The sequence below is a fragment of the Lontra canadensis genome, unplaced genomic scaffold (assembly GCF_010015895.1).
Source record: "Lontra canadensis isolate GAN:19392208 unplaced genomic scaffold, GSC_riverotter_1.0 scaffold84, whole genome shotgun sequence".
Taxonomy (NCBI): Eukaryota; Metazoa; Chordata; class Mammalia; order Carnivora; family Mustelidae; genus Lontra; species Lontra canadensis.
In genome coordinates this window covers 4,071,193-4,087,494 of record NW_022631078.1, presented here as the reverse complement: position 1 = coordinate 4,087,494, position 16,302 = coordinate 4,071,193, and the positions used below count along the sequence as shown (strand labels likewise).

Below are 16,302 nucleotides of genomic sequence, written 5' to 3'. Positions count from 1 at the left end.
CCTGCCTTCAGCTTAGGTCATGCCTGGGACTGAGCCCTGCCCTGGGCTCTCTGCTTGGTGGGAAGCCTGCTTCTCCCTTTTCTACGCCCCCTGCTTGTGTTCCCTCTCTCCCGGTCTCTCTCTGTCAAATAAATAAGTAAGATCCTAAAAAAAAAAAGAAAAAGGATATGAATAGCCCTATATCTATTTTTTAAAAAGATTTTATTTATTTGTTTGAGACAGAGAGATAGCAAGAGAAAGCATGAGCAGAGTAAGGGGGGAGAGGGAGAAGCGGGCTCCCCACTGAGCAGGGAGCCCCATGTGGGGCTCAATCCCAGGACCCTGGGATCATGACCTAAGCCAAAGACAGAAGCTTAATGGACTGAGCCACCCAGGCGCCGCTAGCCCTTTATCTACTAAAAGAACTGAATTTGTAACTAAAAGCCTTCCCATAAAGAAAAGTGGGTGACCCCAGTTGCTTTACTGCAAAATTTTACCAAACTTTTATGAGAGAAATAATACAAAATTCTACAAAAACCCTTCCAGAAAACACAAGAGGAGACAACAATTCTTGACTTATTTTATGGGTCTGGCATTACCCTGATAGAAAAACACAATAAAGATATTGCAAGAAAAGAAAACTACATATTAGTATGCTCATGAACGTAGATGCAGAAATCTTACTGAAATTTTAGCAAATCAAATCCAGAAATATTTGATTTTAGCAAATCAAAATCAAAAATACAAATATGACTGAGTGTGCTTATTCCTATGTATATAAAGTTGGTTTAACATCAATCAATATAATTTACCTATTAATAAGTAACAACAGAAACCGTAACCAAGCACTCACTCAAAAAATGGCAGAAAAAGTATTTGACAGAATTCAATATTCATTCATAAAACATTTCAGCAAACTAGAAATAAAAAGGAACTATCTCAACCCGCTAAAGGGTACCCTAATGTTAAAACCATACTTAACCATGAATGAGTGAATGCTGTGGCCCTAAGACTGGAAGAAAGGCAGGATGTGAGCTCCTACCACGTCTATTTGTTCAACATTGTACTGGAGGTCCCAGTTAGTGCAACAAGGCAAGAAAAAGAAATAAAAGGCGCACTAACTGGAAAGGAAGAAATAAAATTTTTTGTCAATGAAATATGATCACCTATGTAAAAAATCGTAAGGAATCTACAAAAGAGCTCCTAGAATTAACAAGTGCAGCAAAATTACAGGATACAAAGTCAATTTATAACAACTAATCCTGTTTAGGGGAGCCCAGGTGGCTCAGCTGAGCATTGATTTCAATCCAGGTCATGATCTCAAGGTCTTGAGATCAAGCCCCATGTTGGGTTCTGTGCTCAGCACAGAGTCCGAGATTCTCTTTTTTCCTCTTGTCCCTCACCCCGTTCTCTCTAAATAAATAAATAAATAAAGTAAATAAAATCCTAAAAAAACTTACACCAATCTTATTTCAATATACTATGAACATCTATTTGTAACTGATAATTACAAACAATTCTATAAATAATAGCATAAAGATATAAGGTACTTACAATAAACTGAACAAAATAAAAGACCTATACACTGAACACCAAAGAACATTAATGAGAGAAATTAAGGAAGATCTACATTAAGTGAAGACAGACACCGTGTTCATGAATACTGTTAAAATATCAATTCTTCCCAAATTGATTTATGGATTTAACACAGTCCCAATCAAAATCCCAGCAGACTTTTAAGAACAATTGAAAAGCTGATCCTAAAATGTACATGGAAATGCAAAGGACATAGAAGAGGCAAGGGCTTGACCCTCCTTGTTCACGGCTGGAGTCTCAAGTGCCTAGAACGGTTCCTGGCTCATGGGATGCTTACGGTAAACAGGTGTTGAATGAATGGGCGGACATGAGAGAATCAGAACTAAAGGAAATGGGCCAAAATAGTGATGGTTTTTATTTCTGGACAATGGGATAATGACTGATCTTTTAAAAAGTTTTCTCTATGTTCACCAAGAGACACATACTACTTTTTTATTTAAAACTTCTACTTGACGGTGCCTGGGTGACTCAGTTGGTTAAGCATCTACCTCCGGCTCAGGTCACAGTCCCAAAATCGAGCCCCACATCGGGCTACCTGCTCAGCAGGGAGTCTGCTTCTCCCTCTCCCTCTGCCCCTCCCCTTGCTCTCTCTCTCTCAAATTCTTAAAAAAATAAAAAATTATATTTGATTATATGAAAACCACAGGTGGGGCTCCTGGGTGGCTCAGTCAGTTAAGTATCCCACTCTTAATTTCGGCTTAGATCATGATTTTGGGGTCGGAGATCCAGCCCCGCGTTGGGCTCTATGCTGGGCATGGAGCCTGCTTGAGATTCTCTGTCTCCCTCTCCCAAGTAGGTAGGTATATATATATATATATATATATATATATATATATATATATGTGTGTGTGTGTGTGTGTGTGTGTGTGTGTGTATATATATATATATATATATATATATATATAAAATATCACTATATTATACACCTGAAATTAATATAACACTGTAGGCTAACTATATTGGAACTAAAATAAAAAGTAAAAACATAAGTAAAAATAAAAATTATATTTGATTTTTATATCTATAGGAGATGATAGATATTAACAAAACTTAGGCAGTAATCATTTTACAATACATGTAAGTCAACCCATTATGCTATACGCCTTAAACAGTGATGTATGTCAATTACAGCTCAATAAAACTGAAAAAAAGCACCAATACAAAAGAAACCAATCATCTAGATAAGTACAGTATAGAGACCTTAAATAATCTGCAGTCATAAATGCTTTGTTTCCTATTTCTGCATGATTTTGACTCCTTTTAAATATAAGATGACTATATCTCCAGCAAAGGGACTGTCCTCTAACCTACAATACAACCTTGTCATTGTCACTATTGTACCCTTATATTCAGAATTTATAGTCATAATGCCAATGCAATTATATTCAAAAACATAATACGTGGATGTGGTATGAAGTTAAAAAGATGTAAGAATACACAAAAAGTAAATATCTCTATCCCACACTCTCAGTCTCCTCAGAGCTTCTTATGGGATGTGTACATAATATTTTTTGGATTTTTGCATCAGTATTATTAAATATTATGTTCATTTCATAAAAGGATGTTTCTTCCTCTTCTATAGTATAAAGCAGTTTAAATACTGAACATTTGTTTAAATATTAAATGATGAAGTTAGTTGTGCCTTTAAAGTTTACTGGGATGATTCTTTTGTGTGACCTCATGTGCCTGGTGAATCTGGGTAAGAGGGTGCTGGGTAGGAGGCTTTTTATGTTCTTTTCTTATGGCAACTGATCTTATATTTTTCTATCTTGGGAATATGTTACTTCTTGAAGATTATCAATTTTATCCATATACATGGATATTTACAGAGAAATAATTATCTTACTATTTTAAAAATAACTGCTATGTGTGTAATTATGTCCCCATTCTCTTATTTTGTATATTTATGCTTTTTCTCTTTAAAAAATCATGGAATAAAAGAATTATAGCTCTTCATAAGAATATGAATGTTTACTAGCTATTTCTTGATGAACTGAAATAAAGACTCACTCAGTCGCAATTGCCTTAAATTAAGAAATTATGGTTACAGGGGAGCCTGGATGGCTCAGTTTTGGCTCAGATCACCATCTCATGGATCATGAGACTGAGCCCCACACTGGGTTCCACACTCAGTAGGGAGTCTACTTGTCCCCACCCCACTCTCTCTCCCTAAAATGGATAAATAAATCTCTAAAAAAAAAAGAAATAACAGTTACACTTATATATATGTGAGTTGCTTACTAACATTTTCTAATAAAAATACCTTTTCTGATCAATTTCTTGTTGCTGTTTAACATGTTTCTTCTCAAATTCACGAATGTTTTCCACACCAATTTCTTCACAGAAGTGTTTGAAAATCTCATCTTCCACCTTTTAAATTATTTCAAAATAACTGGTTTAATAATTAATTTTAAGAAAGTATACATACAGACAATGCTTAAACCTAAATTTTTCCCACCAAGAATTTCCTATGGTAGGCCCAAAACTAATCCAAAAAGCATTACTGTACTCCGAGGAACCACTGTTTTTTTTTTTTTTCTTTAACTCCTCAAACTACACCCTCTATTTTCAAATTTCTTACTCTAAAAACTAAAGAAGAAAGCTCATAATTGGCTTTATTAACACTTTTGTCTTTATGAAGTGCTGGAAACCAAATCAGAACTATTTCCTTTACATTAGCCACACCATAGTATAACATTCTACATAAATAAATAAAATATTCCTTAGATATGAGCGTTTATGACTATAGAGTCTCTGGCAATAGAAGCCAAAAGGACTGGAGCATAGAATTAAGACAGAAAGATTTGGAAGATCTAGAATGAGCCAAATCCAACAAAACAACATTTAACCTCGATAGTTTCAAAGCCTTGCATTTATACAATTATAGGATAAGAGAGACCTGTTTTAAACAGCAGGACATGTTAAAATAACTTTCAGAATATAAATTAAATATGAATGGGACATGACTGATGCAGTGGCAAGTTACAATGTACATAACTAGATCATCAAACCTATGGAAGGTGTCAGTTCCACATGCTGAGTCCATGGTACTCCGCGCAGGTCGGACAGTATTCCGACATTAAGCTTTGCTCTGGGCATTGACAAACAACAGAGCACCCAGAGGCTGGTTGCCAGAGCTGGTTTTAAATCCATGATTAAAGCATTAGGAGTACTTAACCCGGAAAAGAGATAATTAAGGAGCAACAGAAGTGTGGTTTCAAATCTTGCAATACAAGGCAGAACAAAGCAACGGGTGGAAGCTATTAAGTGACAGTGGGACAGACAACTTTCTAAGGATTAGAGAGGATCAAGAGCAGAATGAATTCAGTCGGAAAGGTCCTGTCATTTTATAAGCAGAGGCTAGATGACCAAATCTTTGTTGCCTCAGAGCCAAGCACTGAGCCCCATATACATAGCAAATGTTCAAGAAATAATTACTGAGGGAATGAGTAACTTTAAAAGATAATCTGAAAGAAAGGGTCTTCCTTTCTGGTGTTAAGGACAGTGGGAGAAGAAAGCGGCTGTAATTCTTACAATGGGCAAAGAGATGCTGGAGAGCAGAGAGTAACTACACACTGGTCATTATCTCTCGGTGGGGGCAACAGTGGTTCTCCAAAGACACAGAGAAACTCCTTTGGCAAACCAGTAAAACTCGGGACTTATCAAACTGCTTTAGGGTATACTCAAGAAGCCCTAAGTGTGGTATCTGGTCTAGAACTGTATTTTACACGTCCATCAGTAATAAATACTGCATTCAGGACCTTGTCTATCTTTTCCTGAAGTTCTTCAATTCTTTGTTGGCGCTCTTTGATGCCTTCACTCAGCATAGCACACTGAGACTCAATATTCAGTAGTTCACTCTGTAGCTGAGACTGTTCCTAATGACAAAAGAGAAAGATTCTTTTCAGCGTAACTGTTTTACCTTTATACAATGAAGCAAACAAATGTGAAGATATCTTTTAGAACAAAAAGGGAATCCTATGGGATATGTGGGTGGCTCAGTGGGTTAAAGCCTCTGCCTTTGGCTCAGGTCATGATCCCCCAGTCTTGAGACTAAGCCCCGCATGGGGCTCCCTGCTCAGTGGGGAGTCTGCTTCTCCCTTTCCCTCTGCTGCTCCCCTCTACTTGAGCTTTCTCCTTCACAATGAATAAAATCTTTTTTTTTTTTAAAAAGGGAATCCCTGAGGTAAGGTAAATGGAGGCACAGCTGTATGTCAAGATTAACAACCATAAAAATAAACTAGAGTATAGTCTCAATCACGGGGTGAAGTGTAAAAGTTACATGATGCTATATAGTTCCTGAAGTTCTCCATCTTGGCTCTCATCTCCACCCAGTTTTCTGTAAGCCCATATTACCCGGAAAAAAGCAGCAAGGTGCTTCTTTTTAATCATCTCTAGTTCACTCTGGGAGTATTTGAGTCGTGTATGAGTTCCTTGTACTAGAGTCTGTATTTGTTTCAAATCTGCTTCCTTGCGAAGTAGCTTCATTAAATCCTAAAGAGAGAGAGAAATAGAACATTTTACAATAGAAAGGCACTTTCACTTTTTAAAGAGCTTCCATGTGTCATAAGTCACCCACACCCGTCTTCCCCCTTCTGATAAGAGACGGGCAATTAACTACACAAGCTACCTGGGGGGCGGGGCACAATGCCCTACAGCACCTTCGAGACTAACACATTTCCTAGTAGGAAACAGGAGTGAGAGATGAGGAGAGGGAAGTGTGTGTTCCACCCAAGGTACACGAGTGACCTAAATGGGATCAGCCTTGCTTTTAGTGGAAGAATTTAGAGGAAGCAATCCCTTCCTCCTTCACCCACCCCATTACTCAACCAAATTAACTCTAGTGTATGTATGTTCTGTATTTTACTCCCAGTCTTTACCTGAATACATGTGTACACAGTCACCTATATATGGTTTTTTTCACTTGTGTTTTACAAATTTAGAATCCTATTGAATGTACTTTTTTTTTTTTTTAAAAAGATTTTATTTATTTATTTGACAGAGAGAGATCACAAGTAGGCAGAGAGGCAGGCAGAGAGGGGGGGAAGCAGGCTCCCTGCTGAGCAGAGAGCCTGATACGGGGGTCGATCCCAGGACCCTGAGATCATGACCTGAGCCAAAGGCAGAGGGTTTAACCCACTGAGCCACCCAGGCGACCCGAATGTGCTTTTCTGTCTCCTGTTTTTCTCATTCAGTTGCTCACAACTGTATATTATTCCAGGATGTGACTGTACCATTATTCAACTGTTTTCTTAATGAAGGGCCGTCACTTTGTTTGCAGGTTTCTGTCATCACAAACAAGGGGGCAGCAACTACTGCTTATTTCCATGCAGTAGATTCCTCAGGGTGAGATCGATGGGTCAAAGGTATTCATGTGTCTAAGAGCTGCTTCCCACTGTTTTCTCAAAAGCTGTAACAAGTCACGTTTCTATAAATAACGTATGACTGCATGTTTCTTTACATCGCCTCCAGCACTTATATATTTTTTCCCAAGCCTTGCGGAGAGGTGTGGAGTAATCTGAATTTAATTTGTATTCCCTTGACATTCCACTGAGCACTTCTTCATGTTGATTAGACAATGGACTTTTCTGTAAACGGTCTAATCTTCTCCTTTCCCCAGATGTTCTCTCATAAGGCTTTTTTCATGTCAACTTATAGAGAAATCTTTGATGGTATAGAAACTAGTCTTCATTTTAAACTTCAAAAACGTATATATAATGGCTTTTATCCTTACTTAAATTTTTTTTTTGCATTCAGGTTTTTAATCCATCTGGAATTTACTTTTGTTACAATATGGGGCATAACATTACTATCTCTAGATGCACAAATACCTTTTACTAAATAATCCATCCTTTTCCTACCAGATTAAAACATTGTCTTTGTTGTATACTAAATCTTCAAATATAGTGGGCTTTGTTTCTGGAAGTCCTATTCTGTTCCATTAATCTGTCCATCCTTACTCCAAAACTACCACAGCTTGATTGCAATGGCTTCTAATAGAATTCTGTATGCTGGTAAGACAAGTTCTACCACCTTCTTTCATCACAATTTTTTCCTAGTCTCAGGGAACTCTTCATTTGTAAGAACTAGAATATCATTTTCTCAAACTAAAAAATCCTCAGTAATATTTTAATTAAAATTGTATTTAGTAATATATGAATTGGAGGACTTCTAACTCAAGAATATAGTAAGTCTTTCCTCTTTGTTGTTTTATGTTTCTCTTTAAGATTTAGTTTTCTAAATAGTTACTGTGCCTTTAGATTTATATTTATTCCTATGAGACTATTTTCTACTTTTAGATGCTTCTTGAGAGAAAAACCACAGAGTTTTATTTATGTAGCCCTCACATTAGCTTATTAATCTAGTAGTTTTAAAACTATAATCTTGGGGCACCTAGGTGGTTCAGTGGGTTAAAGCCTCTGCCTTCAGCTCAGGTCATGATCTCAGGGTCCTGGGATTGAGCCCCACATCAGACTCTCTGCTCATCAGGGAGCCTGTTTCCTCCTCTCTCCGCCTACTTGTGATCTCTGTCAAATAAATAAATAAAATCTAAACAAACAAACAAAAAAACTAAAATCTTATCAGCAAAAAGTTAGTATTTCTCCTTTCAAAGATTTATACAAATTATTTGTGTCTTACTGTATTTAGTATAATTTCAAGACCACATTATTTAATAATGGTGACAGTAGATATCTCTGTCTACTCCCTGATTTTACATGAAATGGTTTTAATGTTGGGGCACTTGGGTAGCTCCGTCGGTTAAGTGCCCACTCATGATTCTGGCTCAGGCCGTGGTCTGGGGGGCATGGGATGGAGCCCTGCGTCAGGCCGTGCTCAGCATGGAGTCTGCTTGAGCTTCTCTCTCCCTCTCCCTCTGCACCTCCCCCCCACTCCCATGCTCTCTCTCTCAAATAAATCTTTGAAATAAAGTAAATAAATAAATAAAATGGTTTTAATATTCCACCATTTAAGCAATTACATCTGTTGCTCTTTGGTAAGTGATTTATTTAAATAATTTCCAACCTTACTCTTTTACTTAGCACATTAGGACTACCTCCTAAACTTTATCAAATACCTTTTTACATATCATATGAATTTTCTCCTGCCTTCAACTTGTTATTCTCCTGCCTTCAACTATGTTGACTGATCAGTTAATATTAGAGCGTCCTTATTTTCTTGGAACAAATCCATCTGTATTTAGGCAGATGTATTTTTCTTTTACTACATTGCTGAATTCTCTAGACTGATATTTAAGAATTATGCACTTACATGCACAAGGGAAGGCATTCTCCAGTTTTATTTTTGTAGTATCTTTATAATATTTGTAATTAAAGTTATATTAACTTTATAAAATAAACTGGCAAGTTTATGGCTTAAGATTAGAATTCTGTTAGAACTTAGCTGTAAACCCATGAAGCACCAAGAATCTTTGTTTAAACAGTCGTAAAATATACACAAGCTAAAATTTACCATCTTTACCATTTCTAAGCGCACAGGGCATAGTGCTGAAGTGCATCATTGACGTTGTGCAGCCCGTCGCCAGAGTCTTTTCGTCGTGCACCACTGAAGCCCTGTGCCCACAACAAGTCTTCATTCTCCTCTCCCCTCAGTCCCTGGCACCCACCATTCTACTCTCTGTCTCCATGAATCTGATGACTCTAAAGACCTCGTGGAAGTAGAATCCACCAGACTTGTCTTTCTGTGACTGGCTATTTTCATGTAGTATAATGTTCGTCCATTGTGGAGCATGGGTTAGGATGTCCTCCCTTCTTAAGGCTGAATATTTCATTTTGTGTACAGAACATATTTATTTGTCCGCTCATCTACTGATGCACACTTTTGGGTTGCTTCTACGTTTTGTCTACTGTGAATAATGCTCTTATGACCACAGGTGTACACCTATCTCCTCTAGACCCTGCTTTAAATTCCTTGGAGTATATATCCAGAAGTGGAATTACTGGATCACTTGATAATTTTATTTTTATTTTTCTACTATTTTCCATAGCTGCTATTTTATTTTCCTGGTGTTTTTTTTTTCAATGGTGGGTCACTCAACTAACCGTGGCTTTAAAAAGAATGTGGGTTTATGGTTCTCACGCAAAAGCTGTCTAGGGCAATGCAGTTCCTCAACAATGGCATGTAACTTTTTTTTTAAGATTTTATTTATTTAACAGACAGAGATCACAAGTAGGCAGAGAAGCAGGCAGAGAGAGGGGGGTTAGCAGGCTCCCTGCCGAGCAGAGAGCCCAATGTGGGGCTCGATCCCAGGACCCTGGGATCATGACCTGACCCAAAGGCAGAGGCTTTAACCCACTGAAGCCACCCAGGTGCCCCTAACTTTCAACTTCTTAGAACAATAGTCTTATCCTCATGCTTGCCGTCTCTTGGTACAAGATGTCTACTGCATCTCCAGGCCACCTGACTGCATTCCAGTAAGGAAGAAGAAAATGCAGGAGATAATACCAACACTTTCATTTATACCTCTAAAACTGTTACATGGCCACTGGCAGCTACAATGAAACTTGGGAAATCAAGTTGCTTTGTTTTTTTTTTATGACTCTTTAATAGAGCCCAGAAAGAAAGGAAAGACATTGTGGTTAGGGACTGGACCAGCAGACTATACCACTGCCTGCCATTGCTTAACTTTCCAAATGTCCCACTTGTTTTTGGTCAATCTTTATTTATATATTTGTTTTTATATTTTTATTTTTAATTATATATTTTTGCAAATCTTCCCTTGCAGGTTTTAATTTTTTTGTATTATATAGTTATTTGCTCATAAGATTCTCTTTAAATTATTTTAGCCTTTTCATTCCTAGTCTATTTTTGATTCTCACTTTTCCTCCTTTATTTGAATTGCAAAGAGTTTATTATTATTATTAGTCTTTCAAAAGAACAGCTTTTAGATTCACTGGTCCCTTTCTCTTTGGTTTGTTTTCTAATTTTAGCTTTAAAAATTCCATTATAAGTTTCTGTTGTTTATTGTGGTTTGTTGTTCTAATTTCTTAAAGTAATAAATGTCCTGATGTCTCATCTTTCTTCTTTAATAATGAAGGTATTTCTTCTTGATGTAACTTATATGTGTCTCAAAGACTTCCCATTTATCACTTTTGAGACACTTTGTAATTTGCCTTTTGATTACTTCTTTGATCCCCAAACTATCTACAAGTGCCTTTCTTAATTTCTATGCAAACAAAAATTTTTTTAGTCACTACTTCTAACTTCATTAAATTATAATCAAGATGACCTTTTAGAAAGCTACTGAAGTTTCCATTATGGACAAGCATATAATCAGTTTTTTAAAGTGTGTCATAGATATTCTAAATAATATCTCACTTTTATTGAGCCCTTACCAGTGTTCTATCATGTTTACATTTATTAAACTACTTAATCCTTTCAACAGCGATGAAAGAGGTGTTATTGTTTTCCCCACTCTCAGTCCAGGGTCCAGGGAGGAGGCTGACGACAAAGAAACCAGGGCATGATGGAAATGTTCTGTGGTTGTGGGGGCAATTACATGACTAAATACATTTGTCCAAACTTAACTGAATCACATGCTTAAAATGGGTGGCAGTTATTGCATATGAATTATACCTCAATTAACCCAAAGAAAAATCATATATGACTAAGAACTAATTTATTCATTATACAAAGAATTCTTAGGGTGGGCAATAAAATAATAGGCAACCTTATAGAAAAATGTGCACAGGAAATAAGCAGTTTGAAGAAAAATTTACAAAGAACCAATAAAACAAGCGGAAATGTTCAATCTCAGGTATTATTTAAGAAATGCATACTAAAACAACTGGATCATACATATATTTTCTTAACCAGACTGGCAAAGACGGAAATATTTGCTAATATTTCATGTTGCAATCCAGGGACTTACAATACTACCAGTGTTCTTCTGATGGGAACTTAGCAACACCTATCATTAGTATAAATGTACATATCCTTAGACCAAGAAATTCCACATACAGGAATTCATCTTAGAGACACATTTATACAAATAAAGACATTTTATATAATAACAGCAAATGTTTAGATAATACTCACACATGCCAGGGACTGTTTTTAAGTATTTTAACTGGATTAAGTGATTTGATCCTTAAAATAACCCTAAAAGGAAGGTACTTTTATTATACCCATTTTACAGGTGGGAAAACTAGGGTACAGAGAGGTTGGGTAACTTGCCCAAGATCCTACCACTAGTAAGTGGCGGAGCCACGATTCAAACTTGGGCAGCATGGCCACAGAATTGATACTCCTAGGTACTGTGCTATTCTCCTTTTCTAAAGAATGTTAAATGCCACCTCGTTTGTAAAAGCAAAATCCAAAATATCCATTATTGGAGACTGGTTAAGTAAACACAACCTATACGATGAAATACCAGGCAGGATTCACTAAAAATAAATAGTTTTCTGTACGTTGAGATAGGTGAGCCTGGTGGTGGGTATTAAGGAGGGCACGTATTGCATGGAGCACTGGGTGTGGTGCATAAACAACGAATCTTGGAACACTGAAAAAATAAAATTTAAAAAAATAATAGTAAAAAAAAAAGATAAAAGCATGTCCATATTATAGTGTTAAATGAAAGAGCTTGCTGCAAAAACTATTTGTAGCAAAAGCACATCATAAAACAAATAGGAAAAATAACACATATACTTCGTATACAGAGGAAATTTCCAGAGGCTCTATATCAAACTGTGTTCAGCAAATATCACTGAGATGTAAGGACAGGTTAGAGAAATATTATCTATAACTTTATTCTGTTTTGCTTTACTTGAAATTTTTTTTACTTGAATTTTTTTAAAGTATAGGCATAATAACATTTATTACCAACACAATTATTCTACAATTTAGTATTCCACAACTTTTACGGCATGGGCTTACCTTTAATTCCTGGATCAGCTGGGTTCTTCTGTCTCTTAAGGTCTTTATCTCCTTCTCATCCCAGCACCTAGCCTTGTATCTTAAGTCACTTGACCCTCCAGAGATCACCCCAGATTTTAAAAATAATGTTCCATCAAGAGCTACTGTCTGTAAAATTAAAAATATTTTATCCTGGAGAAATGCACATCAGGAAGATAAAAATAGGATATAATATGGCAATTTTTACAGCTGAGAATTTATACATGAGAAAACCACTTACTGAAATTTACTAATAAAATACCTAGTTTATGAATGACTCTAGCCAACATACAAATCACAAACACAACATTCTGTTTTGCTAAGGCCCAAAGCAATTCTAGACACCAAATTAGTAGCAGTTAAAAAGGTTCAAAATAAATTGTATATTAGAGTGCCTGGGTGGCTCAGTCTGTTAAGCCAACTTAACCCTGCCTTCAGCTCAGGTGGTGATCCCAGGGTCCTGGGATTGAGCCCCACATTGGGCTCTCTGCTCGGCAGGGAGCCTGCTTCCCTTCCTCTCTCTCTGCCTACCTCTCTGCCTGCTTGTGATCTCTGTCAAATAAATAAATAAAATCTTTAAAAAAGAAAAGAATCTTAAAAAAAATAGTATATTAGTTCTAAACATATTCGATATCGAGAAGCAAACACCAAAGATATTTGTATCTTCTATCAAATAATTTGCATTGTATAATCCTATATTTTGAAGAACTTGTTATCACATGTCAATGGCATATTATGAAATTAGCCTTAGCAACATTAGGATACTAAACAGAGCACATTCTCCAAGGTGCATACGAAACCGGGACCAAGAAAAAAATTTACATGGAGTCAAAGGCATAAAATAGCTTCAAGTTTATAGTCCTGTGATTAAGTATATGTTTTACGGAATAAATGATTCTCAGTGTTTTGCAAATGTTTCTGATTATTTAGTGAAAGCAGGAGGGGACCACCGATGGAAGACGGGAACCAGCAATGTGAGCTTAGGAAAAAAAGCCAACAAAGAGGAGTCTCATTCATTCCTTCATTCAAACTTTCCCCGCGTGCCACGTGTTTGAGACATTCTGTACTGACACCGGAGCGACCGAAGGGAGTGACATACGGCACTGACCCCGGGGAATCATGCTAGTAGGAAAAGAAACAGATCATTACAACAGAGAGTGAGGAGAGGCTAGAATCATACTCAGAGTAATCTGGAAGCATAAAACTGGGGGTCCCACCCAGCTTCTCCACAGAAGGCTTCCTGGAGAGGGGAGGTTTTCATTATGTCAGAGGAACTAGTTAGAAGTTAAAACCCCGTTTCTCTCTCTCGCAGTCAGAGGTGCGCGCTGTAGGCTTGTACGGTGGCTCCAGTCTCCTGATAGAATATTGCTCTATCACCTTTAGTATTTGGACAACTCTTCAAGGGAGGTAGTAGCCTTGTGATTTTCTGTAAGGCCTCAGGGGCTCCCTTCCTTCCCAGCCGTTAGCCTGGCAATGGGTCTCCTCATTGGGTCTGAAATGGCTCTTTGGAAAACACTAGAGCTTACTGGATGGCCAGAGCAGAGGCATGGAAAGCGAACTCCTCACAGAAGCAGTTAGTCCCCTGACCAGGAAGCCCACTGCCACACACTCCACTGGCTCCTCCAGCTTCTCCAGACAAACCTAAAGCAGTATGGAGGCAGCATCGCTCCCCTGAACACCGTTAGCTCGTTCTGGTTTTGGGGGGCCAAACCACCCTCTCTTGAATGAAAGGTGAAGACCCACATAGGCTCCTCTGCTTTCAAGTTCTCCACAAAGCTTACTGTACTGTGTGACGATGTGTCACTAGTGACGTGTATCCCTCACATAATTTTCCAAGCCATTTCGCAGTCCAGGAGAAGCCTACAGCTCTAGCTATTGGGTCTGTATTTCAAGAAAGAAGGGAGAGTGTTCTACTAAGAAAGTTTCCAGCAGGCCTACTGATGAAGTGCCGTTTCCTTCCACTGGCCCCTTCCACTGTTCCACAGTGAGATCAGGTTAATGTGAGCAAGGACAGAACGGAGAGAGACACCATGCAGGCAGCTGCAGTCGCTGACATAGTCAGGTGGGACACAGCCAGGAGTGGGGCGATGGCGGAACTCTGGCAACGGAGCACAGACACATGAGCAGACAGTGTGTGCGCATGTGTGGATGAGGTGGGCTGGGGAAAGCGGGAACATGAAGAGTTTAGAATTCCTAGAAGGTAAAGTGAGAGTTGAGGAACAGCTTAGAGGTGAGGCTAGCAGGTAGGGCAGATGGCGGAGCTCTTTGTGCACTGTCAGAGGAAGACTTGGGATTGAATACAGTTGAGGATGGATGGGGTTTACGGAGGGCATGGAGTCGGATTGGCACCGACTGGGGTGATACAGCACACAGGAGAAAGAAACGATCAGACGGGAGCTGTAAATAGACCACTCTGCCAACTATTTAGAAAATGGATTGGTCCAAGTGAACTAGAGGCTATGGTAAGAAATCAGCCAATAATAGGATGAATAAAAAAAGATTTGAGAAATGTTTAGGAGGTATGATCAGAAAAGCCTGGGGATTATAGAGGTTACAAGGAAATCCTTGAGGCAAAACCAGAACTTCATTTGGCTAGAAGAGTAAAATTAAATGCAGGAGATCAAGATTCAGAAAGAATATAAATTTAGACATGCAGATTTTACAATGCTTGTAGGCTAATATTTTACTTATTTATTCAAAAGGTATATTATGAAATTTTTTTCTGAAAGAAATTAGATTTTATATATTAAAGATAATAAATATAAATATGCAATAAAATATCTACAAATACTAGAGATAAATTATAGAATGTGAAAAAAGAACCAAGTGTAATAATCCATATTATTATAATGAAAAATCACTGAATTCAATTAAGCAGGTAGAAAAAGAAAGATTTTCAATATATGATATTGGGGCAGGTAATTAACCATTCAATGGTTGGGGGAAATGTGTCATTTAATGGTTGGGTGAAAGCTAATACCTACATCTAACAAAACAAAACATATCAAAATAAATACTGGATTAAAATTAAAATACAGAAGTCATACCACCAAAAGAAGTGAAGAAAAATAAAAAGTTAAGTTCTATTTACTTAAAAAGTTAAGTAAATATATACTTGATCTCATAGTAAAGACCCAATTATACATGTAAAAACAAAACTTACAAAAGTTGAGGGATAAAACTGGTTTCTAAGTATATAGCATAGATACCACAGTACACACTAGATCCTTCTAGAGTCAGATGCCAGATTTAGCAAACAGAAATCAGCATGCCCAGTTAAATGTGAATTTCAGATAAATAATGAATAGTTTTTTACTATAAGTATGCCCGAACATCATCTTTGGCAACTGTAGTCTAAGAAACAAGTCAGCGATGGTTTTCGTTTTCCTTTTTGAGCTCTATTTTCCAAAGTTTCTAAACTGCACATTTATTAATTTCTATTTCTGATGTATAAAAACCAAACCTCATACTGACAAAGGAGCTCTCTGGGGGCTGGCTTAGAAAGAGCTGTGTCAAGAACTCTGCACGACTAAGAACCTGCCACACTGCCTGTGGGACTCCAGCGCCAGCCCCCTCCTCCCCGGCGCTGAACTCAGGCTAGGCAACTTCTCCGTCGTGAGCAGGGGGTACAAGCAATGGTTTTTGGAGGTTCTTCCTTTACTGCTCGGTTGGCTGTTGCTGTTGTGACTGCAGCCATTTACATGTGTCCACTGTGCTCAATGGAGCCCACGAATGCTATCGGATTCCATGGTCACAAGCCCATGAGGTAGACAGTATTTCCATTTTAGAGATAGGGGCTAACAGATATCGGGTATC

The 16,302-nt window shown here is 37.7% G+C and overlaps 1 protein-coding gene across 4 annotated transcripts in view; it reads right to left on the bottom strand.

Moving 5' to 3' along the window:
* SMC1B (structural maintenance of chromosomes 1B) overlaps positions 1-16,302 on the bottom strand; it is a 73,539-nt gene that overhangs the window by 18,186 nt on the left and 39,051 nt on the right. For all 4 annotated transcript variants that reach the window (XR_004385645.1, XM_032882782.1, XM_032882783.1 and 1 more), the window contains 4 exons: positions 12,469-12,615; positions 5,932-6,069; positions 5,337-5,453; positions 3,839-3,945 (listed from right to left, as the gene is read on the bottom strand). Coding sequence is in view for 3 of the 4 variants with exons in the window: in XM_032882782.1 (XP_032738673.1) it covers positions 3,839-3,945; positions 5,337-5,453; positions 5,932-6,069; positions 12,469-12,615 (509 nt within the window). In the remaining variant the exon portion in view is untranslated. The remainder of the gene's footprint in view (positions 1-3,838; positions 3,946-5,336; positions 5,454-5,931; positions 6,070-12,468; positions 12,616-16,302) is intronic.